The sequence below is a fragment of the Babylonia areolata genome, chromosome 18 (genome assembly GCF_041734735.1).
Source record: "Babylonia areolata isolate BAREFJ2019XMU chromosome 18, ASM4173473v1, whole genome shotgun sequence".
In the NCBI taxonomy this organism is placed as follows: domain Eukaryota; kingdom Metazoa; phylum Mollusca; class Gastropoda; order Neogastropoda; family Buccinidae; genus Babylonia; species Babylonia areolata.
The window spans coordinates 496,842-520,176 of record NC_134893.1 but is presented as its reverse complement, the minus strand read 5'-3'; the positions used below and the strand labels follow the sequence as shown (position 1 = coordinate 520,176).

Sequence of the window (23,335 nt, the reverse complement as noted above, 5' to 3'; positions counted from 1 at the left end):
TGCAGTAGGGTTGGTGTCGACCACACCAAGTCTCTGAGCCTCTTCAAGAGGGAACAGGTCTGGAGAATGTGTTGTGGTGTTTGGTCTTCGAGATCACAGTAGTAGATGGAAGATGGTAGCAGCTTCATCTTCTGAACAGCTGGGCATTGAGACAGCAGGGCCAGTTTGTAACCTCATGGTCACCACCAGTAGCCAGCGTTCAAGAAGATGGTTGACTTCCTCTGGCACCGAGTTTAGCGAGCTGATCTGCTGCTTCGTTGCCAAGGATTCCGCAGTGAGCTGGCACCCATTGCAGGACTACTGGTCTTCTTTTGGCAACTTCTTCTTGGAGTCTTTTCAGGAAGCGAGGAAGTTTGTCTACCGCAAGGACCTCCAGAACAGAGAATGCATCAGAGAGGAAGACAGCTTGGGGACAGTCGTTCTATGAGTCAAGAACCAACGCGGCAGCCTGCATGAGGGGCTGAATTTCAGCTGTATAGTTGGAGCAGTGTTTCCCAGCTGGTATCTCTGAGTGTGGAAATAAGTCCCTCAGGAGATTTGTTGAGTACGCCTGCTCCTCCATCAGTCAAGGCGTTGGTTGCTGAGCCATCAGTGAACACATGAATCCACGATTATTTTGTTACATCAGAATTGTTTTAAAGAATATCAATTCCCCGCCTCTGGGATACATTCACAACAGCATGGTCCACATTCTTGGCGAAAATTCTTTGCAAACATGCATGTCGTGTATTCTTGACATGGACGAATTGTTTATGAAGTTTCATACAGCATTACTTTGAAGATCTATATGTTTGTTTGTTGACTGAGGTAGTCTGGACAGATGTTGCATTATGCTGATGCTGAGAAATGACTGTTTTCAGGGGATGGGGGTCTCCTGGAGTGGTCAGGGCGCTGGGTGGTGTTCATTGACCTGATGCTGCAGATCCAGGTGCTGGGCCACTCAGGCAACATGCTGCGACTGCCCACACGGATCACCAGGCTGGACATCAACCCCCTGATACATGACACCTGTGTTCAGCCCATTGGGGACAAACAGGGTGAGAGGAGCTGCTGAGCTGGGTTGTAAAGGGATGTATCAAAATGTGTGTGTCCTTAGGTCTCAATAAGAGACGTAGGGGGTGGGATGGGGGGTGGGGCGGGGGAAATAGGGATAAAAAGATTACTTGGGAGGCCAAGGACATAAGGAAGCCAGTCACAAAGGTTTTCTATAGATTTATTACAATGGTTACATGAAGAAGAGAAGAAGAAGACAGTGAGCAAGCATAGCATGAAGCTGGCAGAGTATGCAAAAAGACAAGATAGTCGGAAGGCTGCAGCAGGTGTCAAATTATCAAAATTGGCGCTGCGAGCAGGATGTTCAGGGGCAAAAAATATTGATGATCACACAGGAGAAGAACACAGTGCCTGAAAAAGTCATAATGACAATGTCAGTAATGCAAGTGGATAATAAAAACACATGTATATATATATTACAATGGAAAGACTACCAGTGTATCTAGAATTGGTAGCAACATTAATTAAATAAATGCATATATGTGAAGACCACCACTGCCATTAAACGACATCCCTAATACATTTAAAGAATGCAAGTAAAAGTGGCTAAGGTGATGTTGATTTAGTGAAAGTACACTGCCACCAATGATATGATAATGCCCAGCATGTGATATAAGCATGATAATAGAGTATTAATGATATAATAAATGCACATGCCAAGGAAGCCTAAAAAGTGAGAGAATCTGAGTGTACTCGTTTGAATCGCACAGTCGCCAGTATTTTCTCCCCTCCACTAGATCTTGAGTGGTGGTCTGGAGACTGGTCATTCAGGTGTGATGATAAACCAAGGTCCCGTGTGCAGCTTACAATAAGTGCACGTAAAAGAACCCACAGCAACACAGGGGTTATCCCTGGCAAAATTCCGTAGAAAAGTCTACTTTATTAGGGAACAAATACACTTGCATGCAGAAACAAGGGTGGCACTCTCAGAGTAGTGACATGCTCCCTCTGGGGAGAGCAGCCCAACGTTTATAAGAGAAATCTGTTGTGACAATTGATTGCACATAATAAAAGCCTATAACAGCTAATTCTGTGTCCCCAGTTTAGTTAACGACCCTCCATACTTGGTGCTGTGAGCAGGATGAGTTTAAATTAAATTGCCACTGAATTTGGTGCTACAAGCAGGATCAGTTTAGACTGAATTGTTACTGAATTTGGCGCTGCGAGCAAGATGTTCAGGGTCAAGAGGCATTAACACTCGTGCGTTTTATATGTCTGTTGCATAATTTTGATTGTTTATAGTGTTTGCAAACTGAAACTAAGCACAGATAGATAATTTGCAGAAAGTTTTATATCTTCGTATAATTTTTTGTGTTGTTTTGTACTTTCCTATTTTCATTTCAAAATTTAAGATAACCAATAATTATATTGTTGCCGCCAGCCATTGCTGTGGAGGTGGACGAGTGGCAGAACATGGTGAGAGCAGGGGGCATAACTCTCCATGGACTGCATGCCACTGTGGCGCCTCACCGCAGTCTTCAAGCCCCACCTGTCCTGGAACGCTTCTCCTTTGTCCCCTACCAGCACAGCACCACTGTGTCGGCTGAACTGCAACAGTATGCTGAAGATGTCAACACTTACGCTGTGCACGTGCTGAAGAGAATGGTGGAAGAGCAGAAGAGTGGCTCCCCTTTGGACGGGGTGTCTGGGCTGGTGGAGGATGTGGGGAAGGAGAGAGCTGTGTGTGCACAGAGGCTGGACATGTACAGCAGTGAACCGGAGCACTATGCACTGATCAAGGTGGGTTTGCTACATGTATCTGATTTGTGTGCACAAACTTTGTTTTGCACCTTGTGTGTATATATCAGTGTATATCTATATTTGTGTGCATTGTTCACACCTTTTTGAAATGGAAATGTTTTGTATTCTGCATGCTTTTTTAAGGTTGTGGATGAAAGTGTGTAGTGTTGAATATGATCATGTTTGTGTGTAGTGTGTGGCTATTCTTGGCCGTGCTGCAGACATGAGTCCAAGTTTGATAATTCAGTTGCTTGATCTGCAGGTTCTTCAGGACATGGTGACCCAGCCTGGCCAGGAGACATGTCCCCAGAAGGGGAACACACTGCTGGCTGATGACCTGGCCACTGACCTTCTGCTCACCTCCCTGCTGGAGGCCGGCTCTCTCCGCCCCTTCCTGGACGTGGTGCTGGAGAACTCTGGGACCAGCAGCCTCAGCCTCTGTGAACTTCAGGCCACTGACAGTTCTCTGTACCACCGCATTGCACAGCACTTGGCAGACCAGCCTAAACTGGCACTCAAAATCACGGCAGCAGCAAAAAGCCTGCCGAAAGGTGAAGACTTGGACTCGTTGAATGTCAGCCCTAAAGAGTGGGACTTGACCAAGGAGAGTTCAGAGCTGGGCCAGTTCCAGCTGGTGGTCCTGAACAACGTCCTTCATCAGGAAGTCAACGTTGTGCAGGCCTTGGTCAAAGCCTCAGAGCTGATGGTGGAGGGGGGCTTCCTGCTGGTGAAGGAGGTGACCCACAACTTCCCTGTCTACCTGGCTCTGGAAGGGCTGCACGGCCCCTCACCTCAGCACACCTCGGAGAACGGCGCAGTCTACGGACGCTACAGAACAGAGTCAGCCTGGTGTGAGCTGTTCAGCAGAGCTGGTCTGCAGGTGGTGATGACCACGTCGGACAACTGCTTGTCTTCCCTGTTTCTGGTGCGCCGTCACTTCAAGGTGTGCACTGCCTCGTTGTGTTGTGTGTGAATCTGGATGTAGCTTTTTCTGAGGTCACAGGTAAAATAAATTTAAACACTTCAAGGTGTGCACTGCCTCGTTGTGTTGTGTGTGAATCAGGATGTAGCTTTTTCTGAGGTCACAGGTAAAATAAATTTAGCACTTCAAGGTGTGCACTGCCTCGTTGTGTTGTGTGTGAATCTGGATGTAGCTTTTTCTGAGGTCACAGGTAAAATAAATTTAGCACTTCAAGGTGTGCACTGCCTCCTTGTGTTGTGTGTGAATCTGGATGTAGCTTTTTCTGAGGTCACAGGTAAAATAGATTTAGTACTTCAAGGTGTGCACTGCCTCGTTGTGTTGTGTGTGGATCACGATGTAGCTTTTCCTGAGGCCACAGGTTAAATCAATCTAGTACTGATAGCATAAACAAAGCAAAACAGTTGCAATGATCAAATAAAATCAACTTATGGTGAATTTATCTGACAGAGCAAACCACACGTGTGGTATCATGTTTGGCATTGACAGAGCAGAGTCCAGGATCAAATTCCGGTCTTGTCCTTTCTTCCAAATTTGACTGGAAAATCAAACTGAGCCATTCAGATGTAATCTGTGGTCCTGCGTGCAACACACACTCAGCACACTGAAAACGAATCTATGGCAGCATAAGTGTTGTCCACTGACAAAATTCTGTGGAAGAAATCCACTCTGATAGGTACACAATATATATGCATGCAGTGCAGGTCATGCTGCCGGTCAGGCATTGCCAGACAGAAGCAGTTTGGTGTATATGGATTTGTCTAGAGGCGGTTATGGCAGTTTGGTGTATATGGATTTGTCTAGAGGCGGTTATGGCAGTTTGGTGTATATGGATTTGTCTAGAGGCGGTTATGGCAGTTTGGTGTATATGGATTTGTCTAGAGGCGGTTATGGCAGTTTGGTGTATATGGATTTGTCTAGAGGCGGTTATGGCAGTTTGGCGTATATGGATTTGTCTAGAGGCGGTTATGCTTCCTTGAGAAGCAGAAAGTTACAGAGGCATGTTGTTGTGTTCAGCCCAGCAGGCAGACCGTGGTCCCTGTGGACGATGCAGACTACAGCTGGGTGGAGGCGCTGAAGAAGGAACTGGAGGCTTGTCAGCAAGGTGCCCACACTGACCGGGTGTGGCTGCTGGCCCGGCACCCCTTCAGCGGGGTGGCGGGGATGGTCAGGTGTCTGCTGCAGGAACAAGGCGGTGACAGGGTCAGGTCAGTTCACACACACACACACACACACACACACACACACACACACACACAGATGGTCAGGTGTCTGCTGCAGGAACAAGGCGGTGACAGGGTCAGGTCAGTTCACACACACACACACACACACACACACACACCACACACACACACACAGAGTGGTCAGGTGTCTGCTGCAGGAACAAGGCGGTGACAGGGTCAGGTCAGTTCACACACAGACACACACACCACACACACAGATGGTCAGGTGTCTGCTGCAGGAACAAGGCGGTGACAGGGTCAGGTCAGTTCACACACACACACACACAGATGGTCAGGTGTCTGCTTTGAGGAACAAGGCGGTGACTGGGTCAGGTCAGTTCACACACACACACACACAGATGGTCAGGTGTCTGCTGCAGGAACAAGGCGGTGACAGGGTCAGGTCAGTTCACACACACACACACACACACACACACACAGATGGTCAGGTGTCTGCTGCAGGAACAAGGCGGTGACAGGGTCAGGTCAGTTCACACACACACACACACACACACACACACACACAGATGGTCAGGTGTCTGCTGCAGGAACAAGGCGGTGACAGGGTCAGGTCAGTTCACACACACACACACACACACACACACACACAGATGGTCAGGTGTCTGCTGCAGGAACAAGGCGGTGACAGGGTCAGGTCAGTTCACACCACACACACACACACACAGATGGTCAGGTGTCTGCTGCAGGAACAAGGCGGTGACAGGGTCAGGTCAGTTCACACCACACACACACACACACAGATGGTCAGGTGTCTGCTGCAGGAACAAGGCGGTGACAGGGTCAGGTCAGTTCACACACACACACACAAAAACCCCACCCCCAAAAAACCCCACTCACCACCAGCCCCCCTGTCCTGGTTATGCACAATCATTAATCATTGCACAAAGAGTTTATCTTAATTTTAGAGTTAAATAGGTCTGAGTGAACATGTTTTACTTTTTCATTCCATTCTGAAGGACCTGACAAATGTTATGGAAAAAAGATATCACAGGACATAACTGCCTGTGACTTCTCTGTGCCTAGCATGTGGCTTAGTTACTCCTGACACGCAAGCTTTATCTGTTGAGGGGCTGATTCAATGTTAAACCCTTTCTCTTCAAGTGTGGAATAATCTACATAGCTACGGCATATATTACTGGATTTGGTAAAAACAAAAATCCACATTGAAAACAAAAAAGAAGGAAAAGAAAAAGAGAACTGAGGTGTATGTATCTGCAGATACTGACTGAATTAAACCCCATTGTGCATGACATATGCTGAGGTCTCCTTCATCAAGTATTGTGCATGACATATGCTGAGGTCTCCTTCATCAAGTATTGTGCATGACATATGCTGAGGTCTCCTTCATCCAGTTTTCATGGGCATGCAAAAGCAAAAACAAAAACAAAAGAAAAAAAGAAAGAAAATCAGTGAATACACACAAAGTCACACTTAAACTACATGCAAGATGTGAAAATCAGTGAATACACACAAAGTCTCACTTAAACTACATGCAAGATGTGGAAATCAGTGAATACACACAAAGTCACACTTAAACTACATGCAAGATGTGGATGAACGCCGAAAGACCTGCATTGTGTGTACTCAGCTGTTTTTCTTGGCAGGTGCATCTTAAACAGCAGTGGAGACAGCTGGCTGACAAACGTGGACAGCCCAGAGTTCCAGTCCCTGGCTCAGAAAGACCTGGTGATGAACATTTACCAGGACGGACAGTGGGGATCCTACCGCCACATTCCTGCCAACACAGGTCTCCACTGTCTGTCTGTCTTGTTGCCCTGTGACACACACACTTCATAGTAATAGACGTACTACTACTACTACTACTACTGCTACTACTGCTACTACCACTACCACTACTACTACTACTTCTACTACTACTACTACTACTATACTACTGGTAATGATAACAATAGCAATAATGATAATAACAGCAATAACAAGAATAATGATGTTTTGATTGAAGGAATGGTGTCCAAAGCAATGTTTGTGTGTGTGTTTGCGTTGGTGTCTGTTTCTGAACCCTTCTTCTTTCTTCCTGGGCTACAGCTCCCACATTCACTCGTTTACATGTAAAACATGCAGGACCATTTTCACCACACCATGTAGGCAGCCATACTCCAGTTTTGGGGGTGTGCATGATCTTCTGCTTGCATATACACATGAAGGGAGTTCAGGCACAAGCAGGTCTGCACTTATGTTGATCTGGGAGATCGGAAAAATCTGCACCCTTTACCCACCAGGCCCCATTCTGAACCGTTATTCTGAACTACTTTTCTTTGTTCCATGGTCCATCTCTCTGTCACTATTACCATCTTTACTTCCCAACCTCTCTGCAACTATTACCATCTTTACTTCCCAATCTCTCTGTCACTATTACCATCTTTACTTCCCAACCTCTCTGCAACTATTACCATCTTTACTTCCCAATCTCTCTGTCACTATTACCATCTTTACTTCCCAACCTCTCTGCAACTATTACCCTCTTTACTTCCCAATCTCCCTGTCACTATTACCCTCTTTACTTCCCAATCTCCCTGTCACTATTACCCTCTTTACTTCCCAATCTCCCTGTCACTATTACCCTCTTTACTTCCCAATCTCCCTGTCACTATTACCCTCTTTACTTCCCAATCTCCCTGTCACTATTACCCTCTTTACTTCCCAATCTCCCTGTCACTATTACCCTCTTTACTTCCCAATTTCACTGTCACTATTACCCTCTTTACTTCCCAACCTCTCTGCAACTATTACCCTCTTTACTTCCCAATCTCTCTGTCACTATTACCCTCTTTACTTCCTAATCTCCCTGTCACTATTACCCTCTTTACTTCCCAATCTCCCTGTCACTATTACCCTCTTTACTTCCCAATTTCACTGTCACTATTACCCTCTTTACTTCCCAATTTCACTGTCACTATTACCCTCTTTACTTCCCAACCTCTCTGTCACTATTACCCTCTTTACTTCCCAATCTCTCTGTCACTATTACCCTCTTTACTTCCCAATCTCTCTGTCACTATTACCCTCTTTACTTCCCAATCTCTCTGTCACTATTACCATCTTTACTTCCCAACCTCTCTGCAACTATTACCCTCTTTACTTCCCAATCTCTCTGTCACTATTACCCTCTTTACTTCCCAATCTCTCTGTCACTATTACCCTCTTTACTTCCCAATCTCTCTGTCACTATTACCATCTTTACTTCCCAACCTCTCTGCAACTATTACCCTCTTTACTTCCCAATCTCTCTGTCACTATTACCCTCTTTACTTCCCAATCTCTCTGTCACTATTACCCTCTTTACTTCCCAATCTCCCTGTCACTATTACCCTCTTTACTTCCCAATCTCTCTGTCACTATTACCCTCTTTACTTCCCAATTTCACTGTCACTATTACCCTCTTTACTTCCCAATTTCACTGTCACTATTACCCTCTTTACTTCCCAACCTCTCTGTCACTATTACCCTCTTTACTTCCCAATCTCCCTGTCACTATTACCCTCTTTACTTCCTAATCTCCCTGTCACTATTACCCTCTTTACTTCCCAATCTCCCTGTCACTATTACCCTCTTTACTTCCCAATTTCACTATCACTATTACCCTCTTTACTTCCCAATTTCCCTGTCACTATTACCCTCTTTACTTCCCAATCTCTCTGTCACTATTACCCTCTTTACTTCCCAATCTCTCTGTCACTATTACCCTCTTTACTTCCCAATCTCTCTGTCACTATTACCCTCTTTACTTCCCAATCTCTCTGTCACTATTACCATCTTTACTTCCCAACCTCTCTGCAACTATTACCCTCTTTACTTCCCAATCTCCCTGTCACTATTACCCTCTTTACTTCCCAATCTCTCTGTCACTGTTACCATCTTTACTTCCCAACCTCTCTGCAACTATTACCCTCTTTACTTCCCAATCTCTCTGTCACTATTACCCTCTTTACTTCCCAATCTCCCTGTCACTATTACCCTCTTTACTTCCTAATCTCTGTGTCGCTATTACCCTCTTTACTTCCTAATCTCCCTGTCACTATTACCCTCTTTACTTCCTAATCTCTGTGTCGCTATTACCCTCTTTACTTCCTAATCTCCCTGTCACTGTTACCCTCTTTACTTCCCATTTTGAATTTCTGTCCATGCTGGTTAATGTGTAGTCATGTGTTTACTGACAGCTCATGATGATTGTCCACAGCCCTGTCTGCCCCAAGCAAGCCGTGCAGTCATGCCTACGTGAACGTGATGACCCGCGGTGACCTGTCCAGCCTGCAGTGGGTGGAGTCCCCCCTCAAGTTCTTCAGGCCGGACAGTCCTGCCAGCAGCAGCCTGGAGCTGTGCACTGTGTACTGTGCTGCCCTCAACTTCCGTGACGTCATGCTGGCTACAGGAAAGCTGCCTCCTGACGCCATTCCTGGGGACCTGGCCGCTCAGGACTGCATCCTGGGCATGGAGTTCTCTGGCCGGGACTCCCAGGGCAACAGGGTCATGGGACTCCTGCCTGCAAAGGTCAGGCCTGCCATTGGTGTTGACGTTCTTTGTGTTGAATGAGTCCCCCCTCTCCCAGTGCCCTGTATTTCTTTTCTGTTTTTCCTTGGTTAGGTTTGCTTCCACCACCGTTTTTCCTTGGTTAGGTTTGCTTCCACCACCGTTTTTCCTTGGTTAGGTTTGCTTCCACCACCGTTTTTCCTCCCCACCCCCTTCTCCATCCCCACTGTATGCTCTCTCCCAGTCCTTCATCAGTAAAAAGACAATCTGTTCCCAGTCCTTCATCAGTAAAAAGACAATCTGTTCCCAGTCCTTCATCAGTAAAAAGACAGTCTGTTCCCAGTCCTTCATCAGTAAAAAGACAATCTGTTCCCAGTCCTTCATCAGTAAAAAGACAGTCTGTCTTTAGTTTCCATCTGTGGGCATACATTATCATTCCCTCCACCTCCAGTTTTTAAAAATTTATTTATTTATTTATTTATTTTTTATTTTATAACTTTGCATTGATTCAAAAAAGAAAATATTGACATGCATATTCATGCAGTGACAGAGATTGCAAAGTATGCACAGATGTAGGGTAGACTGCTGGCAGCCTGACATCACAGTGAAGTGACTGAACGGTGACGTAACCACTCCACAGGGCATGGCCACCACAGTGGACGTCTCCAAGCAGTTCCTGTGGAAGATTCCAGACTCGTGGAGCATGGCGGAAGCTGCCACAGTGCCGGTAGTCTACTGCACAGCCTACTACGCCCTGGTGATCCGAGGCCGAATCCGCAAAGGGGAGCGTGTCCTGATCCATGCGGGGAGTGGAGGGGTGGGGCAGGCGGCCATTTCCATCGCTCTGCGGGCTGGCTGCGAGGTGTTCACCACAGTGGGCTCTCAGGAGAAGAGGGAAACTCTGCAAGCCATCTTCCCTGCCCTCAAAGATCACCACTTTGGCAACTCCCGTGATCTGAGCTTCGAGAGTCACTTCATGAGAGTCACCAAAGGCAAAGGTGACAGTGATATACCAAAAGATGATGTTTCTTTGTTGATCTTGCTTTTAAGATGCTGCTCATTTACTTTAGTTGATAAACCAGAATATGCTCAACAAAAAATAAGGATTACAGCAATCTTTTCGCTGCATACTCTATTACTTGTTAACGCAAAAGTCAAAATTGATTTTTCTTTTTAAGGGTCAGAAATGAAATGATTGTTTGGGGGTGGTTAAACATTTTGTAGTTGATAATTATTCCATATCTGCTGTTATTTGAAAGTAGACAATAAATCAGAGTGTGTAATTATTTTCTCATGTAAATGAATGTTCTTGCCACATGACTGATAATTTTTGTGTGGGCCAGGTATGGACACAGAACTGACTGATAATTGTTTTGTGTGGGCCAGGTATGGACACAGAACTGACTGATAATTGTTTTGTGTGGGCCAGGTATGGACACAGAACTGACTGATAATTGTTTTGTGTGGACCAGGTATGGATACAGAACTGACTGATAATTGTTTTGTGTGGGCCAGGTATGGACACAGAACTGACTGATAATTGTTTTGTGTGGACCAGGTATGGACACAGAACTGACTGATAATTGTTTTGTGTGGGCCAGGTATGGACACAGAACTGACTGATAATTGTTTTGTGTGGACCAGGTATGGACACAGAACTGACTGATAATTGTTTTGTGTGGACCAGGTATGGACACAGAACCGACTGATAATTGTTTTGTGTGAGCCAGGTATGGATACAGAACTGACTGATAATTGTTTTGTGTGGGCCAGGTATGGACGTGGTGCTGAACTCTCTGGCAGAGGAGAAGCTGCAGGCCAGTCTACGTCTGTTGGCTCAGCATGGCCGCTTCCTGGAGATCGGCAAGTTTGACCTGTCCAACAACACGGCACTGGGTGAGTCAGTGTTGTTTTGTCGCTGTTCATTCCACCATTCACAGACCTTGTTTCCTTTGCGATGATACTTGCATGTTGTTGTTGTTTTCTTTTCACTAACTCGTTTGCTAAGCATCTTCATGCTGGCCTTACACTAATCGATCTAAGCAGACTGCTGGAGACTTGACAACTTCAGAAGGAACTTGAGTGTTGTGAGGATTGGGAATAGCAGAATTCTGGGATGACCAACATCTCTGATTGACAGAAAGTCTCACATTTGTTAAACAACAGCAAGGAGTGGTAACTCTCTCCTCTGACAAGGCACACAAATTAACGTCAGTGCTACTTACGCTGCCAGTTCAGCTAGTACACAGGTAAATAAAAGGTACATTGGAACAAACCTAGACAGCCAAAAAAGGAAACCCGGGCTTGTCCTTACACAGACCATTTGAGATGTGCACACAGCAGCAATATTTGTTACCTATTGAAATAATCACTTTCCAGGCTGCCTGGCTTAGTGTAGAAGTCTTGTGCAGGGATGTGTGTGTCCCTGAAGAACGTCAGCTTTCATGGCATTGTGTTGTGTTGTGTTGTGTTGTGTTGTGCAGGGATGTGTGTGTCCCTGAAGAACGTCAGCTTTCATGGCATTGTGTTGTGTTGTGTTGTGTTGTGTTGTGTTGTGTTGTGCAGGGATGTGTGTGTTCCTGAAGAACGTCAGCTTTCACGGCATTGTGTTGTGTTGTGTTGTGTTGTGCAGGGATGTGTGTGTTCCTGAAGAACGTCAGCTTTCACGGCATCCTGCTGGACGCGCTGTTCGAGGAGCACAGTGCGGCCTGGGAGGAGGTGGCCAGCCTGGTGCAGCAGGGCATGGACAGCGGAGAGGTGCGGCCCCTCCATTCCACGCTCTTTGACCAGCAGCACGTGCAGCACGCCTTCCGCTACATGGCCCAGGGGAAACACACCGGCAAGGTGGTGCTGAAGGTGGGCCCTTGGATCGCTGTTTGGTGTGATGTGGCGTGTGCATGCAGGTGGATGTGTGAGAGCCTGCATTAGTAAGAGCCTGTGGAAAAACCGCAGCAACACAGCAAACGTATATAAAAAGGAACACAAAGGTTGTATAATACAGAGCCTGCATTAGTAAGAGCCTGTGGAAAAACCGCAGCAACACAGCAAACGTACATAAAAAGGAACACAAAGGTTGTATAATACAGTTTTATATCTGTAAGACAGTTTGCTTTGACGTTGTTGATTACTGTCCAGCTGACTGCACAAGGCTACATCAAGACAGAAGATCGATGCTCTGTCACGTGATGAAACAAACCAAACTATCAAAAGAGAAGAAAAAAACATGGTCTTGAAACATCACAGATGATTTGCAGGAATAGTACTCTGTAACAATGACCTGTGTGTTAGATCTGTCAGCAGTAACACTGACCTGTGTGTTCAGATCTGTCAGCAGTAACACTGACCTGTGTGTTAGATCTGTCAGCAGTAACACTGACCTGTGTGTTCAGATCTGTCAGCAGTAACACTGACCTGTGTGTTCAGATCTGTCAGCAGTAACACTGACCTGTGTGTTAGATCTGTCAGCAGTAACACTGACCTGTGTGTTAGATCTGTCAGCAGTAACACTGACCTGTGTGTTAGATCTGTCAGCAGTAACACTGACCTGTGTGTTAGATCTGTCAGCAGTAACACTGACCTGTGTGTTACATTGACCTGTGTGTTAGATCTGTCAGCAGTAACACTGACCTGTGTGTTAGATCTGTCAGCAGTAACACTGACCTGTGTGTTCAGATCTGTCAGCAGTAACACTGACCTGTGTGTTCAGATCTGTCAGCAGTAACACTGACCTGTGTGTTCATATCTGTCAGCAGTAACACTGACCTGTGTGTTCAGATCTGTCAGCAGTAACACTGACCTGTGTGTTCAGATCTGTCAGCAGTAACACTGACCTGTGTGTTAGATCTGTCAGCAGTAACACTGACCTGTGTGTTCATATCTGTCAGCAGTAACACTGACCTGTGTGTTCATATCTGTCAGCAGTAACACTGACCTGTGTGTTCAGATCTGTCAGCAGTAACACTGACCTGTGTGTTGAGATCTGTCAGCAGTAACACTGACCTGTGTGTTAGATCTGTCAGCAGTAACACTGACCTGTGTGTTAGATCTGTCAGCAGTAACACTGACCTGTGTGTTAGATCTGTCAGCAGTAACACTGACCTGTGTGTTAGATCTGTCAGCAGTAACACTGACCTGTGTGTTCAGATCTGTCAGCAGTAACACTGACCTGTGTGTTAGATCTGTCAGCAGTAACACTGACCTGTGTGTTAGATCTGTCAGCAGTAACACTGACCTGTGTGTTCAGATCTGTCAGCAGTAACACTGACCTGTGTGTTCAGATCTGTCAGCAGTAACACTGACCTGTGTGTTCATATCTGTCAGCAGTAACACTGACCTGTGTGTTCAGATCTGTCAGCAGTAACACTGACCTGTGTGTTCAGATCTGTCAGCAGTAACACTGACCTGTGTGTTCAGATCTGTCAGCAGTAACACTGACCTGTGTGTTCAGATCCGTGAGGAGGAGAGTGCCCGCCAAGTGAAGCAGCCTGTGCCCCTCACAGTGCCCGCCCTGGCACGCACGGCCTGCCACCCCAGCAAGACTTACATCATCACAGGGGGCACCGGGGGCTTCGGACTGGAACTGGCTCAGTGGCTGCTGGACCGCGGGGCCACCAAGCTGGTCCTCACCTCTCGCAGCGGCATCACCACAGGTCGGACCTCTGGGGCCTCTTTGTTGTTTTTTGTTGTTGTTGTTTTGGTTGTTGTTGATGTTGTTTTGGTTGTTGTTGTTGTTTTGGTTGTTGTTGTGTCTTCATCCATGGAGGTGACCAACATCGATGGCACGATGCTTAGATGGGCTTTGAAGAACGTAAATGCAACGGTAAAATTGATTGGAGCAGACACACTGTTCTGTGTCAGTCAAATGTCAGGAGGTACTTATGCTTTTCTGTAACATTTCAAACTGTTACAGGAGGTACTTATGCTTTTCTGTAACATTTCAAACTGTTACAGGAAGTACTGATGCTTTTCTGTAACATTTCAAACTGTTACAGGAGGTACTGACACTTTTCTGTAACATTTCAAACTGTTATAAGAGGTACTGAGATGCTTTTCTGTAACATTTCAAACTGTTATAAGAGGTACTGAGATGCTTTTCTGTAACATTTCAGGCTGTAACAGGAGGTGACAAAAATAGACTTGAGTGCCTTTCATAGGGCACAGAAAATCTTCAAAATTAAACATTCCGAACTAGTAATTGATAAAAATCAAACAAAATTACGCAGATCAGCTACATTTGTCTGTACGAATACATGTGCGCTTTCTTCACGATTTTTGTGTCTTTGAATATTTGATTTCAATTTTGGGCATGCCTTTCAACCTCTTATTTACCCATTTCTTCTTTGGTCTACAATGTCTCATTGTTTCTCCACTGTTCTGTTGTCTTTTTTTGTAGGTCACCCAGCGTCTCATTGTTTCTCCACTGTTCTGTTGTCTTTTTTTGTAGGTCACCCAGCGTCTCATTGTTTCTCCACTGTTCTGTTGTCTTTTTTTGTAGGTCACCCAGCGTCTCATTGTTTCTCCACTGTTCTGTTGTCTTTTTTTGTAGGTCACCCAGCGTCTCATTGTTTCTCCACTGTTCTGTTGTCTTTTTTTGTAGGTCACCCAGCGTCTTATTGTTTCTCCACTGTTCTGTGGGTTTTTTTGTAGGTCACCCAGCGTCTTATTGTTTCTCCACTGTTCTGTTGTCTTTTTTTATAGGTCACCCAGCGTCTCATTGTTTCTCCACTGTTCTGTTGTCTTTTTTTATAGGTCACCCAGGGTCTTATTGTTTCTCCACTGTTCTGTGGGGTTTTTTTTTGAAGGTCACCCAGCGTCTTATTGTTTCTCCACTGTTCTGTAGTCTTTTTTTTTTGTAGGTCACCCAGCGTCTCATTGTTTTCTCCACTGTTCTGTTGTCTTTTTTTATAGGTCACCCAGCGTCTTATTGTTTCTCCACTGTTCTGTAGTCTTTTTTTTTTGTAGGTCACCCAGCGTCTCATTGTTTTCTTCACTGTTCTGTTGTCTTTTTTTGTAGGTCATCCAACGTCTCATTGTTTTCTTCACTCCGTCTTCACTTTGTGTCCTTTTTGTCATTTTGTTTTTGTGCTTCCATCAGAGTGTGTTGAATGCACACTGATACGGTTTGTTCTTTTTTTTAATTTTTTATTTGCAGTCTCTCAAGGAGGTGTTACTGCGTTTGGACAAATCCATATACGCTACACCACATCTGACAACAGCATTACCCAACACACTTGTCAGACCTTGAGTGCACGCATTTATATTTGTGTACCAAACAGAGTGGATTTCTTGTAGAGATTTTTGCCAGAGGACAATATTTTTTTGCCATAGGTGCGCGAAGTGTGTGCTGCACACGGGACTTCGGTTTATTGTCTCTTTCAAATGACCAGACGCTCAGTTTGATTTTCAAATGACCAGACGCTCAGTTTGATTTTCAAATGACCAGACGCTCAGTTTGATTTTCAAATGACCAGACGCTCAGTTTGATTTTCAAATGACCAGACGCTCAGTTTGATTTTCCAAACATGGGAGAAAGGACAAGAGTGGGATTCGAACTCAAACACTCATGGACAATGAACTGGCAGGTAAGAGTCTTAACCATTCTGCCACCATGCTGGCAGGTAAGAGTCTTAACCATTCTGCCACCATGCTGGCAGGTAAGAGTCTTAACCATTCTGCCACCATGCTGGTTGGTAAGAGTCTTAACCATTCTGCCACCATGCTGGCAGGTAAGAGTCTTAACCATTCTGCCACCATGCTGGCTGAAGAGAGAAAGCATGTGGACGATAATGAGATGACCGTGCAGGTGACCAGGCCAGGAAGCTAAGTCTGTGGACCCCTTCCAGAGATGAGGTGATACTTCTACATTGATTGTGTAGGTATTTTGGTGAATGAAGACACTTCATTCTACATTGATTGTGTAGGTATTTTGGTGAATGGAGACGCTTCATTCTACATTGATTGTGTAGGTATTTTGGTGAATGAAGACACTTCATTCTACATTGATTGTGTAGGTATTTTGGTGAATGAAGACACTTCATTCTCAGTGACTCTGCAACTGAAAAGGAAATGATCCTCACAGGTTACCAGGCCAGGAAGCTACGTCTCTGGACCCGTTCTGGAGCGCAGGTCAAAGTGCTGAAGCTGAACGCCTCGGAGCTGCCACAGGCACGCAAGCTGGTGGAGGAGGCGGGCAGGATGGGTCCTGTGGGCGGGGTCTTCAATCTGGCCATGGTGAGTGACACAGGAATGGGTGCTGTGGGCGGGGTCTTCAGTCTGGCCATGGTGAGTGACACAGGAATGGGTGCTGTGGGCGGGGTCTTCAGTCTGGCCATGGTGAGTGACACAGAGATGGGTGTTGTGGGCGGGGTCTTCAATCTGGCCATGGTGAGTGACACAGGGATGGGTGTTGTGGGCGGGGTCTTCAGTCTGGCCATGGTGAGTGACACATTCATGGGTGTTGTGGGTGGGGTCTTCAACCTGGCCATGGTGAGTGACACAGGGATGGGTGTTGTGGGCGGGGTCTTCAGTCTGGCCATGGTGAGTGACACAGGGATGGGTGTTGTGGGCGGGGTCTTCAGTCTGGCCATGGTGAGTGACACAGGGATGGGTGTTGTGGGGTGTGTCTTTGGTTTGGCCATGGTGAGTGACACAGAGATGGGTGTTGTGGGCGGGGTCTTCAACCTGGCCATGGTGAGTGACACAGGGATGGGTGTTGTGGGCGGGGTCTTCAACCTGGCCATGGTGAATGACACAGGGATGGGTGTTGTGGGCGGTGTCTTCAACCTGGCCATGTTGAGTGACACAGGAATGGGTGCTGTGGGCGGGGTCTTCAGTCTGGCCATGGTGAGTGACACAGAGATGGGTGTTGTGGGCGGGGTCTTCAACGTGGCCATGGTGAGTGACACAGGGATGGGTGCTGTGGGCGGGGTCTTCAGTCTGGCCATGGTGAGTGACGCAGATGGGTATTGTGGGCGGGGTCTTCAACGTGGCCATGGTGAGTGACACAGGGATGGGTGTTGTGGGCGGGGTCTTCAATCTGGCCATGGTGAGTGACACAGGGATGGGTGTTGTGGGTGGTGTCTTCAGTCTGGCCATGGTGAGTGACACAGGGATGGGTGTTGTGGGTGGGGTCTTCAACCTGGCCATGGTGAATGACACAGAGATGGGTATTGTGGGCGGGGTCTTCAACGTGGCCATGGTGAGTGACACAGGGATGGGTATTGTGGGCGGGGTCTTCAACGTGGCCATGGTGAGTGACACAGGGATGGGTATTGTGGGTGGTGTCTTCAGTCTGGCCATGGTGAGTGGCAGGGATCAGGTGTGAGGATAGCTTTACCTTTCAGTATTGTCTGTGCATGAGCAAGGACCCATTCAGACTGTAAGCAGTTTGCGTAGAAAATGACAATTGGTTTGGGTTTGGAGGAGTGCTTTCTTTTAGTGTAGTGTTCAAGTCAGGGAAGATACATCATGAAATGCATATCTTTCTCCTTTGTTGTGACAATCATTGTTGACTAGGAAGACCACCTTGTGGTATTTTAGGACAGTTGTTAGTTTTTACTGTTCATTCATAGATATCATAGTTTATTTTCATGACAGGCTGAGATAAAGGCACTTTGATTGATGACTTGAAGGTTTTTGCAAAGAATGTGTGGTAGGATAGAAGTGATCAGTGGTCAGAGTAAGAGTCGAGTTTCAATACCTATTGCCTCATGCCCTTAAGGTCAAGTATTGGTCACAGTGGGTCAGGTTCAAGGTCAAGATGTTCAGGGCTTTGGTTCAGTTGTCATCAAAAACATGCTTTTATACAGGAATAGAAGGGTCAGACTGAAATGCTAGTTGTTACACAATCTTCCACAATGGATGCTCAAGAAATCAGTGACTGTGAGACCCCCCCCTCTACCCCCACCTTTCAGGTTCTGAGGGACGGCCTGATGGAGAACCAGACAGCGGAGAACTTCCAGACAGTGGGCAGCCCCAAAGTACAGGGCACCATCAACCTGGACCTGGTCACCAGACACCTGTGCCAGGACTCCCTGGACTGGTTCGTCGCCTTCTCCTCTGTCTCCTGCGGTCGAGGGAACGCTGGTCAGGCCAACTATGGCTTTGCCAACTCCGCCATGGAGCGTGTGTGTGAGAAACGGGTGGCTGACGGCTTGCCAGGTGAGGCTGGACAGCTGCATGCTGCTTCGTTTTTTTCCCACTGGGCAGACCCATTTCTTGATTCGTTTTTTTCCCACTGGGCAGACCCATTTCTTGATTCGTTTTTTTCCCACTGGGCAGACCCATTTCTTGATTCGGTTTTTTTTCACTGGGCAGACCCATTTCTTAATTCGTTTTTTTCCACTGGGCAGACCCATTTCTTAATTCGTTTTTTTCCAGTGGGCAGACCCATTTCTTAATTCATTTTTTTTCCACTGGGCAGACCCATTTCTTGATTCATTTTTTTCCACTGGGCAGACCCATTTCTTAATTCGTTTTTTCCCACTGGGCAGACCTATTTCTTAATTCGTTTTTTTCCCAGTGGGCAGACCCATTTCTTAATTGCATTGCTGTGAATGATGAAACAAAGAGCCAAAATAAATGTTATATCAAAGAACAGCAAAAGACGTTGCAAACAGAAAGGGAGAAGTATGGCCAGGTAATGTGCACTTTGTGATGTTCACAACATTCTGAATTCAGTGACATAAATGAGATAAAGAATTCAATAATGATGATAATGCTGATAATGAGAACATAATTGTGAATTCAGTGACATGAATGAGATGAAGAATTCAATAATGATGATAATAATGATAAAGAGAACAATATACTGAATTCAGTGACATGAAGAAGAAGAAGAAGAAGAAGAAGAAGAAGAAGAATTATTCAATAATGATGATAATAATGATAAAGAGAACAATATACTGAATTCAGTGACATGAAGAAGAAGAAGAAGAAGAAGAAGAAGAAGAAGAATTCAATAATGATGATAATAATGATAAAGAGAGCAACATTCAGAGAAACATACAACAGATGTTGCTTCTTTCCTTAATGTTTTATGTTTATAGTGATCAAAACCAGTCAGACTTGTAGATGAATATAGGATGATTGTTTCCTGACCAGTAGGATCTGTTTCCCCCAACTCACCATGTTCATAACTTCCCCCTCCTCTCCTACCTTTGTCTGTTTTGTTTAAAACAATAACATTCAAACATGAAAATTAATACTGAAATGTCTACAGTCACCATCATGTGTGATGGGACATGAAGCAAATTCTCCTCCTCCACACCTATATGATAAACGGTTCATGGATTTTCCCTCCTCTTGGAAAAGATGTTGGTGCTTATCCATCAAATGGCAGGAGAAAGGTGGTAGAAAGGTTCAGATGCCCATCTGCTAATACAGAGAATCCCATTGTAGGTGGTAGAAAGGTTAAGACGCCCATCTGCTAACACAGAGAATCCCATTGTAGGTGGTAGAAAGGTTAAGACGCCCATCTGCTAATACAGAGAATCCCATTGTAGGTGGTAGAAAGGTTAAGACGCCCATCTGCTAATACAGAGAATCCCATTGTCGCCCTTTCTCCCATGTTTGACAGCAAAATCAAACTGAGCATCTAGTCATTCAGATGAGACAATACAATGGTCCTGTGTGCAGCATGCATGTGGCACACTGAAAAAGAAGCCATTGCAACACAGGTGTTGTCCTGTGGCAAAATTCTGGAGAAGACTTCCACTCTAATAGGTAACAAATATATGTGTATGCATACAGTCAAGGCCTAATTGTGTTGGGTTATGCTGCTGGTCGGGCATCTGCCTAGCAGATGTGTTGTAGCCTATATGGATTTGTCTGAGCTCAGTGACGCCTCCTTGAGAAAGTGAAAGTGAAGAGGTGAAGTGTTGTTGCAGGTCTGGAGGTGAAAGTGAAGAGGTGAAGTGTTGTTGCAGGTCTGGAGGTGAAAGTGAAGAGGTGAAGTGTTGTTGCAGGTCTGGAGGTGAAAGTGAAAGTGAAGAGGTGAAGTGTTGTTGCAGGTCTGGAGGTGAAAGTGAAGAGGTGAAGTGTTGTTGCAGGTCTGGAGGTGAAAGTGAAAGTGAAGAGGTGAAGTGTTGTTGCAGGTCTGGAGGTGAAAGTGAAGAGGTGAAGTGTTGTTGCAGGCCTGGAGGTGAAAGTGAAGAGGTGAAGTGTTGTTGCAGGTCTGGAGGTGAAAGTGAAGAGGTGAAGTGTTGTTGCAGGTCTGGAGGTGAAAGTGAAGAGGTGAAGTGTTGTTGCAGGCCTGGCAGTTCAGTGGGGGGCCATTGGTGATGTGGGGGTGGTGCTGGAGACACTGGGGACCAACTCCACTGTTGTGGGCGGCACTCTGCCTCAGCGCATCACGTCCTGCCTGGCCACCCTGGACCGTTTCCTCAACCAGCCCTGCGCCGTCATGTCCTCCTACGTGCCTGCAGACACACTGACCGGCAAGAAGGAAGCCTCCACAAACAGACAGAGTCTTGTGGAGGCCGTTGCCAATATTCTGGGTTAGGCAGTGTTTCTTTATCAGTTGCTTGGTTTTCAGTTTTTGGAATTGACAGTGACAAAAAGAATGAATGACCGACTGAAAGTGTTTTGAAGAATGAATGTGTTAGAGTTTTTCTGCACTGACAGAGTTTGAAGAACGACTGTGGTAAGAGTTTTTCTCTACAGATCCAGCAAGGTGACTGTGGTGTGGTGTGACAAAGCACAGGACAGTAAGGTGACTGTGGTGTGGTGTGACAAAGCACAGGACAGTAAGGTGACTGTGGTGTGGTGTGGTGTGACAAAGCACAGGACAGTAAGGTGACTGTGGTGTGGTGTGGCAAAGCACAGGACAGTAAGGTGACTGTGGTGTGGTGTGGCAAAGCACAGGACAGTAAGGTGACTGTGGTGTGGTGTGGCAAAGCACAGGACAGTAAGGTGACTGTGGTGTGGTGTGGTGTGGTGTGACAAAGCACAGGACAGTAAGGTGACTGTGGTGTGGTGTGGCAAAGCACAGGACAGTAAGGTGACTGTGGTGTGGTGTGGTGTGGTGTGACAAAGCACAGGACAGTAAGGTGACTGTGGTGTGGTGTGGTGTGACAAAGCACAGGACAGTAAGGTGACTGTGGTGTGGTGTGGCAAAGCACAGGACAGTAAGGTGACTGTGGTGTGGTGTGGTGTGACAAAGCACAGGACAGTAAGGTGACTGTGGTGTGGTGTGGTGTGGTGTGACAAAGCACAGGACAGTAAGGTGACTGTGGTGTGGTGTGGCAAAGCACAGGACAGTAAGGTGACTGTGGTGTGGTGTGGTGTGGTGTGACAAAGCACAGGACAGTAAGGTGACTGTGGTGTGGTGTGGCAAAGCACAGGACAGTAAGGTGACTGTGGTGTGGTGTGGTGTGGTGTGACAAAGCACAGGACAGTAAGGTGACTGTGGTGTGGTGTGGTGTGGTGTGACAAAGCACAGGACAGTAAGGTGACTGTGGTGTGGTGTGACAAAGCACAGGACAGTAAGGTGACTGTGGTGTGGTGTGGTGTGACAAAGCACAGGACAGTAAGGTGACTGTGGTGTGGTGTGGTGTGGTGTGACAAAGCACAGGACAGTAAGGTGACTGTGGTGTGGTGTGGTGTGGCAAAGCACAGGACAGTAAGGTGACTGTGGTGTGGTGTGGTGTGACAAAGCACAGGACAGTAAGGTGACTGTGGTGTGGTGTGGCAAAGCACAGGACAGTAAGGTGGCTGTGGTGTGGTGTGGTGTGACAAAGCACAGGACAGTAAGGTGACTGTGGTGTGGTGTGACAAAGCACAGGACAGTAAGGTGACTGTGGTGTGGTGTGGTGTGACAAAGCACAGGACAGTAAGGTGACTGTGGTGTGGTGTGGTGTGACAAAGCACAGGACAGTAAGGTGACTGTGGTGTGGTGTGGTGTGGTGTGACAAAGCACAGGACAGTAAGGTGGCTGTGGTGTGGTGTGGTGTGACAAAGCACAGGACAGTAAGGTGACTGTGGTGTGGTGTGGTGTGACAAAGCACAGGACAGTAAGGTGACTGTGGTGTGGTGTGACAAAGCACAGGACAGTAAGGTGACTGTGGTGTGGTGTGACAAAGCACAGGACAGTAAGGTGACTGTGGTGTGGTGTGGTGTGACAAAGCACAGGACAGTAAGGTGACTGTGGTGTGGTGTGGTGTGACAAAGCACAGGACAGTAAGGTGACTGTGGTGTGGTGTGACAAAGCACAGGACAGTAAGGTGACTGTGGTGTGGTGTGTCAAAGCACAGGACAGTAAGGTGACTGTGGTGTGGTGTGGTGTGACAAAGCACAGGACAGTAAGGTGATTGTGGTATAGTGTGGTGTGACAAAGCACAGGACAGTAAGGTGACTGTGGTGTGGTGTGACAAAGCACAGGACAGTAAGGTGACTGTGGTGTGGTGTGGTATGACAAAGCACAGGACAGTAAGGTGACTGTGGTGTGGTGTGACAAAGCACAGGACAGTAAGGTGACTGTGGTGTGGTGTGGTGTGACAAAGCACAGGACAGTAAGGTGACTGTGGTGTGGTGTGGTGTGACAAAGCACAGGACAGTAAGGTGACTGTGGTGTGGTGTGACAAAGCACAGGACAGTAAGGTGACTGTGGTGTGGTGTGACAAAGCACAGGACAGTAAGGTGACTGTGGTGTGGTGTGACAAAGCACAGGACAGTAAGGTGACTGTGGTGTGGTGTGACAAAGCACAGGATAGTAAGGTGACTGTGGTGTGGTGTGGTGTGACAAAGCACAGGACAGTAAGGTGACTGTGGTGTGGTGTGGTGTGACAAAGCACAGGACAGTAAGGTGACTGTGGTGTGGTGTGGTGTGACAAAG

The 23,335-nt window shown here is 46.5% G+C and overlaps 1 protein-coding gene across 3 annotated transcripts in view; it reads left to right on the top strand.

Moving 5' to 3' along the window:
- LOC143292346 (fatty acid synthase-like) overlaps positions 1 to 23,335 on the top strand; it is a 75,578-nt gene that overhangs the window by 31,947 nt on the left and 20,296 nt on the right. For all 3 annotated transcript variants that reach the window (XM_076602537.1, XM_076602536.1, XM_076602535.1), the window contains 13 exons: positions 861 to 1,037; positions 2,435 to 2,793; positions 3,056 to 3,736; positions 4,790 to 4,980; positions 6,621 to 6,763; positions 9,215 to 9,525; positions 10,145 to 10,502; positions 11,278 to 11,400; positions 12,137 to 12,360; positions 13,952 to 14,153; positions 16,583 to 16,734; positions 18,417 to 18,663; positions 20,754 to 20,999. In XM_076602537.1, coding sequence (XP_076458652.1) covers positions 861 to 1,037; positions 2,435 to 2,793; positions 3,056 to 3,736; positions 4,790 to 4,980; positions 6,621 to 6,763; positions 9,215 to 9,525; positions 10,145 to 10,502; positions 11,278 to 11,400; positions 12,137 to 12,360; positions 13,952 to 14,153; positions 16,583 to 16,734; positions 18,417 to 18,663; positions 20,754 to 20,999 — 3,414 coding nt within the window. The remainder of the gene's footprint in view (positions 1 to 860; positions 1,038 to 2,434; positions 2,794 to 3,055; positions 3,737 to 4,789; positions 4,981 to 6,620; positions 6,764 to 9,214; positions 9,526 to 10,144; positions 10,503 to 11,277; positions 11,401 to 12,136; positions 12,361 to 13,951; positions 14,154 to 16,582; positions 16,735 to 18,416; positions 18,664 to 20,753; positions 21,000 to 23,335) is intronic.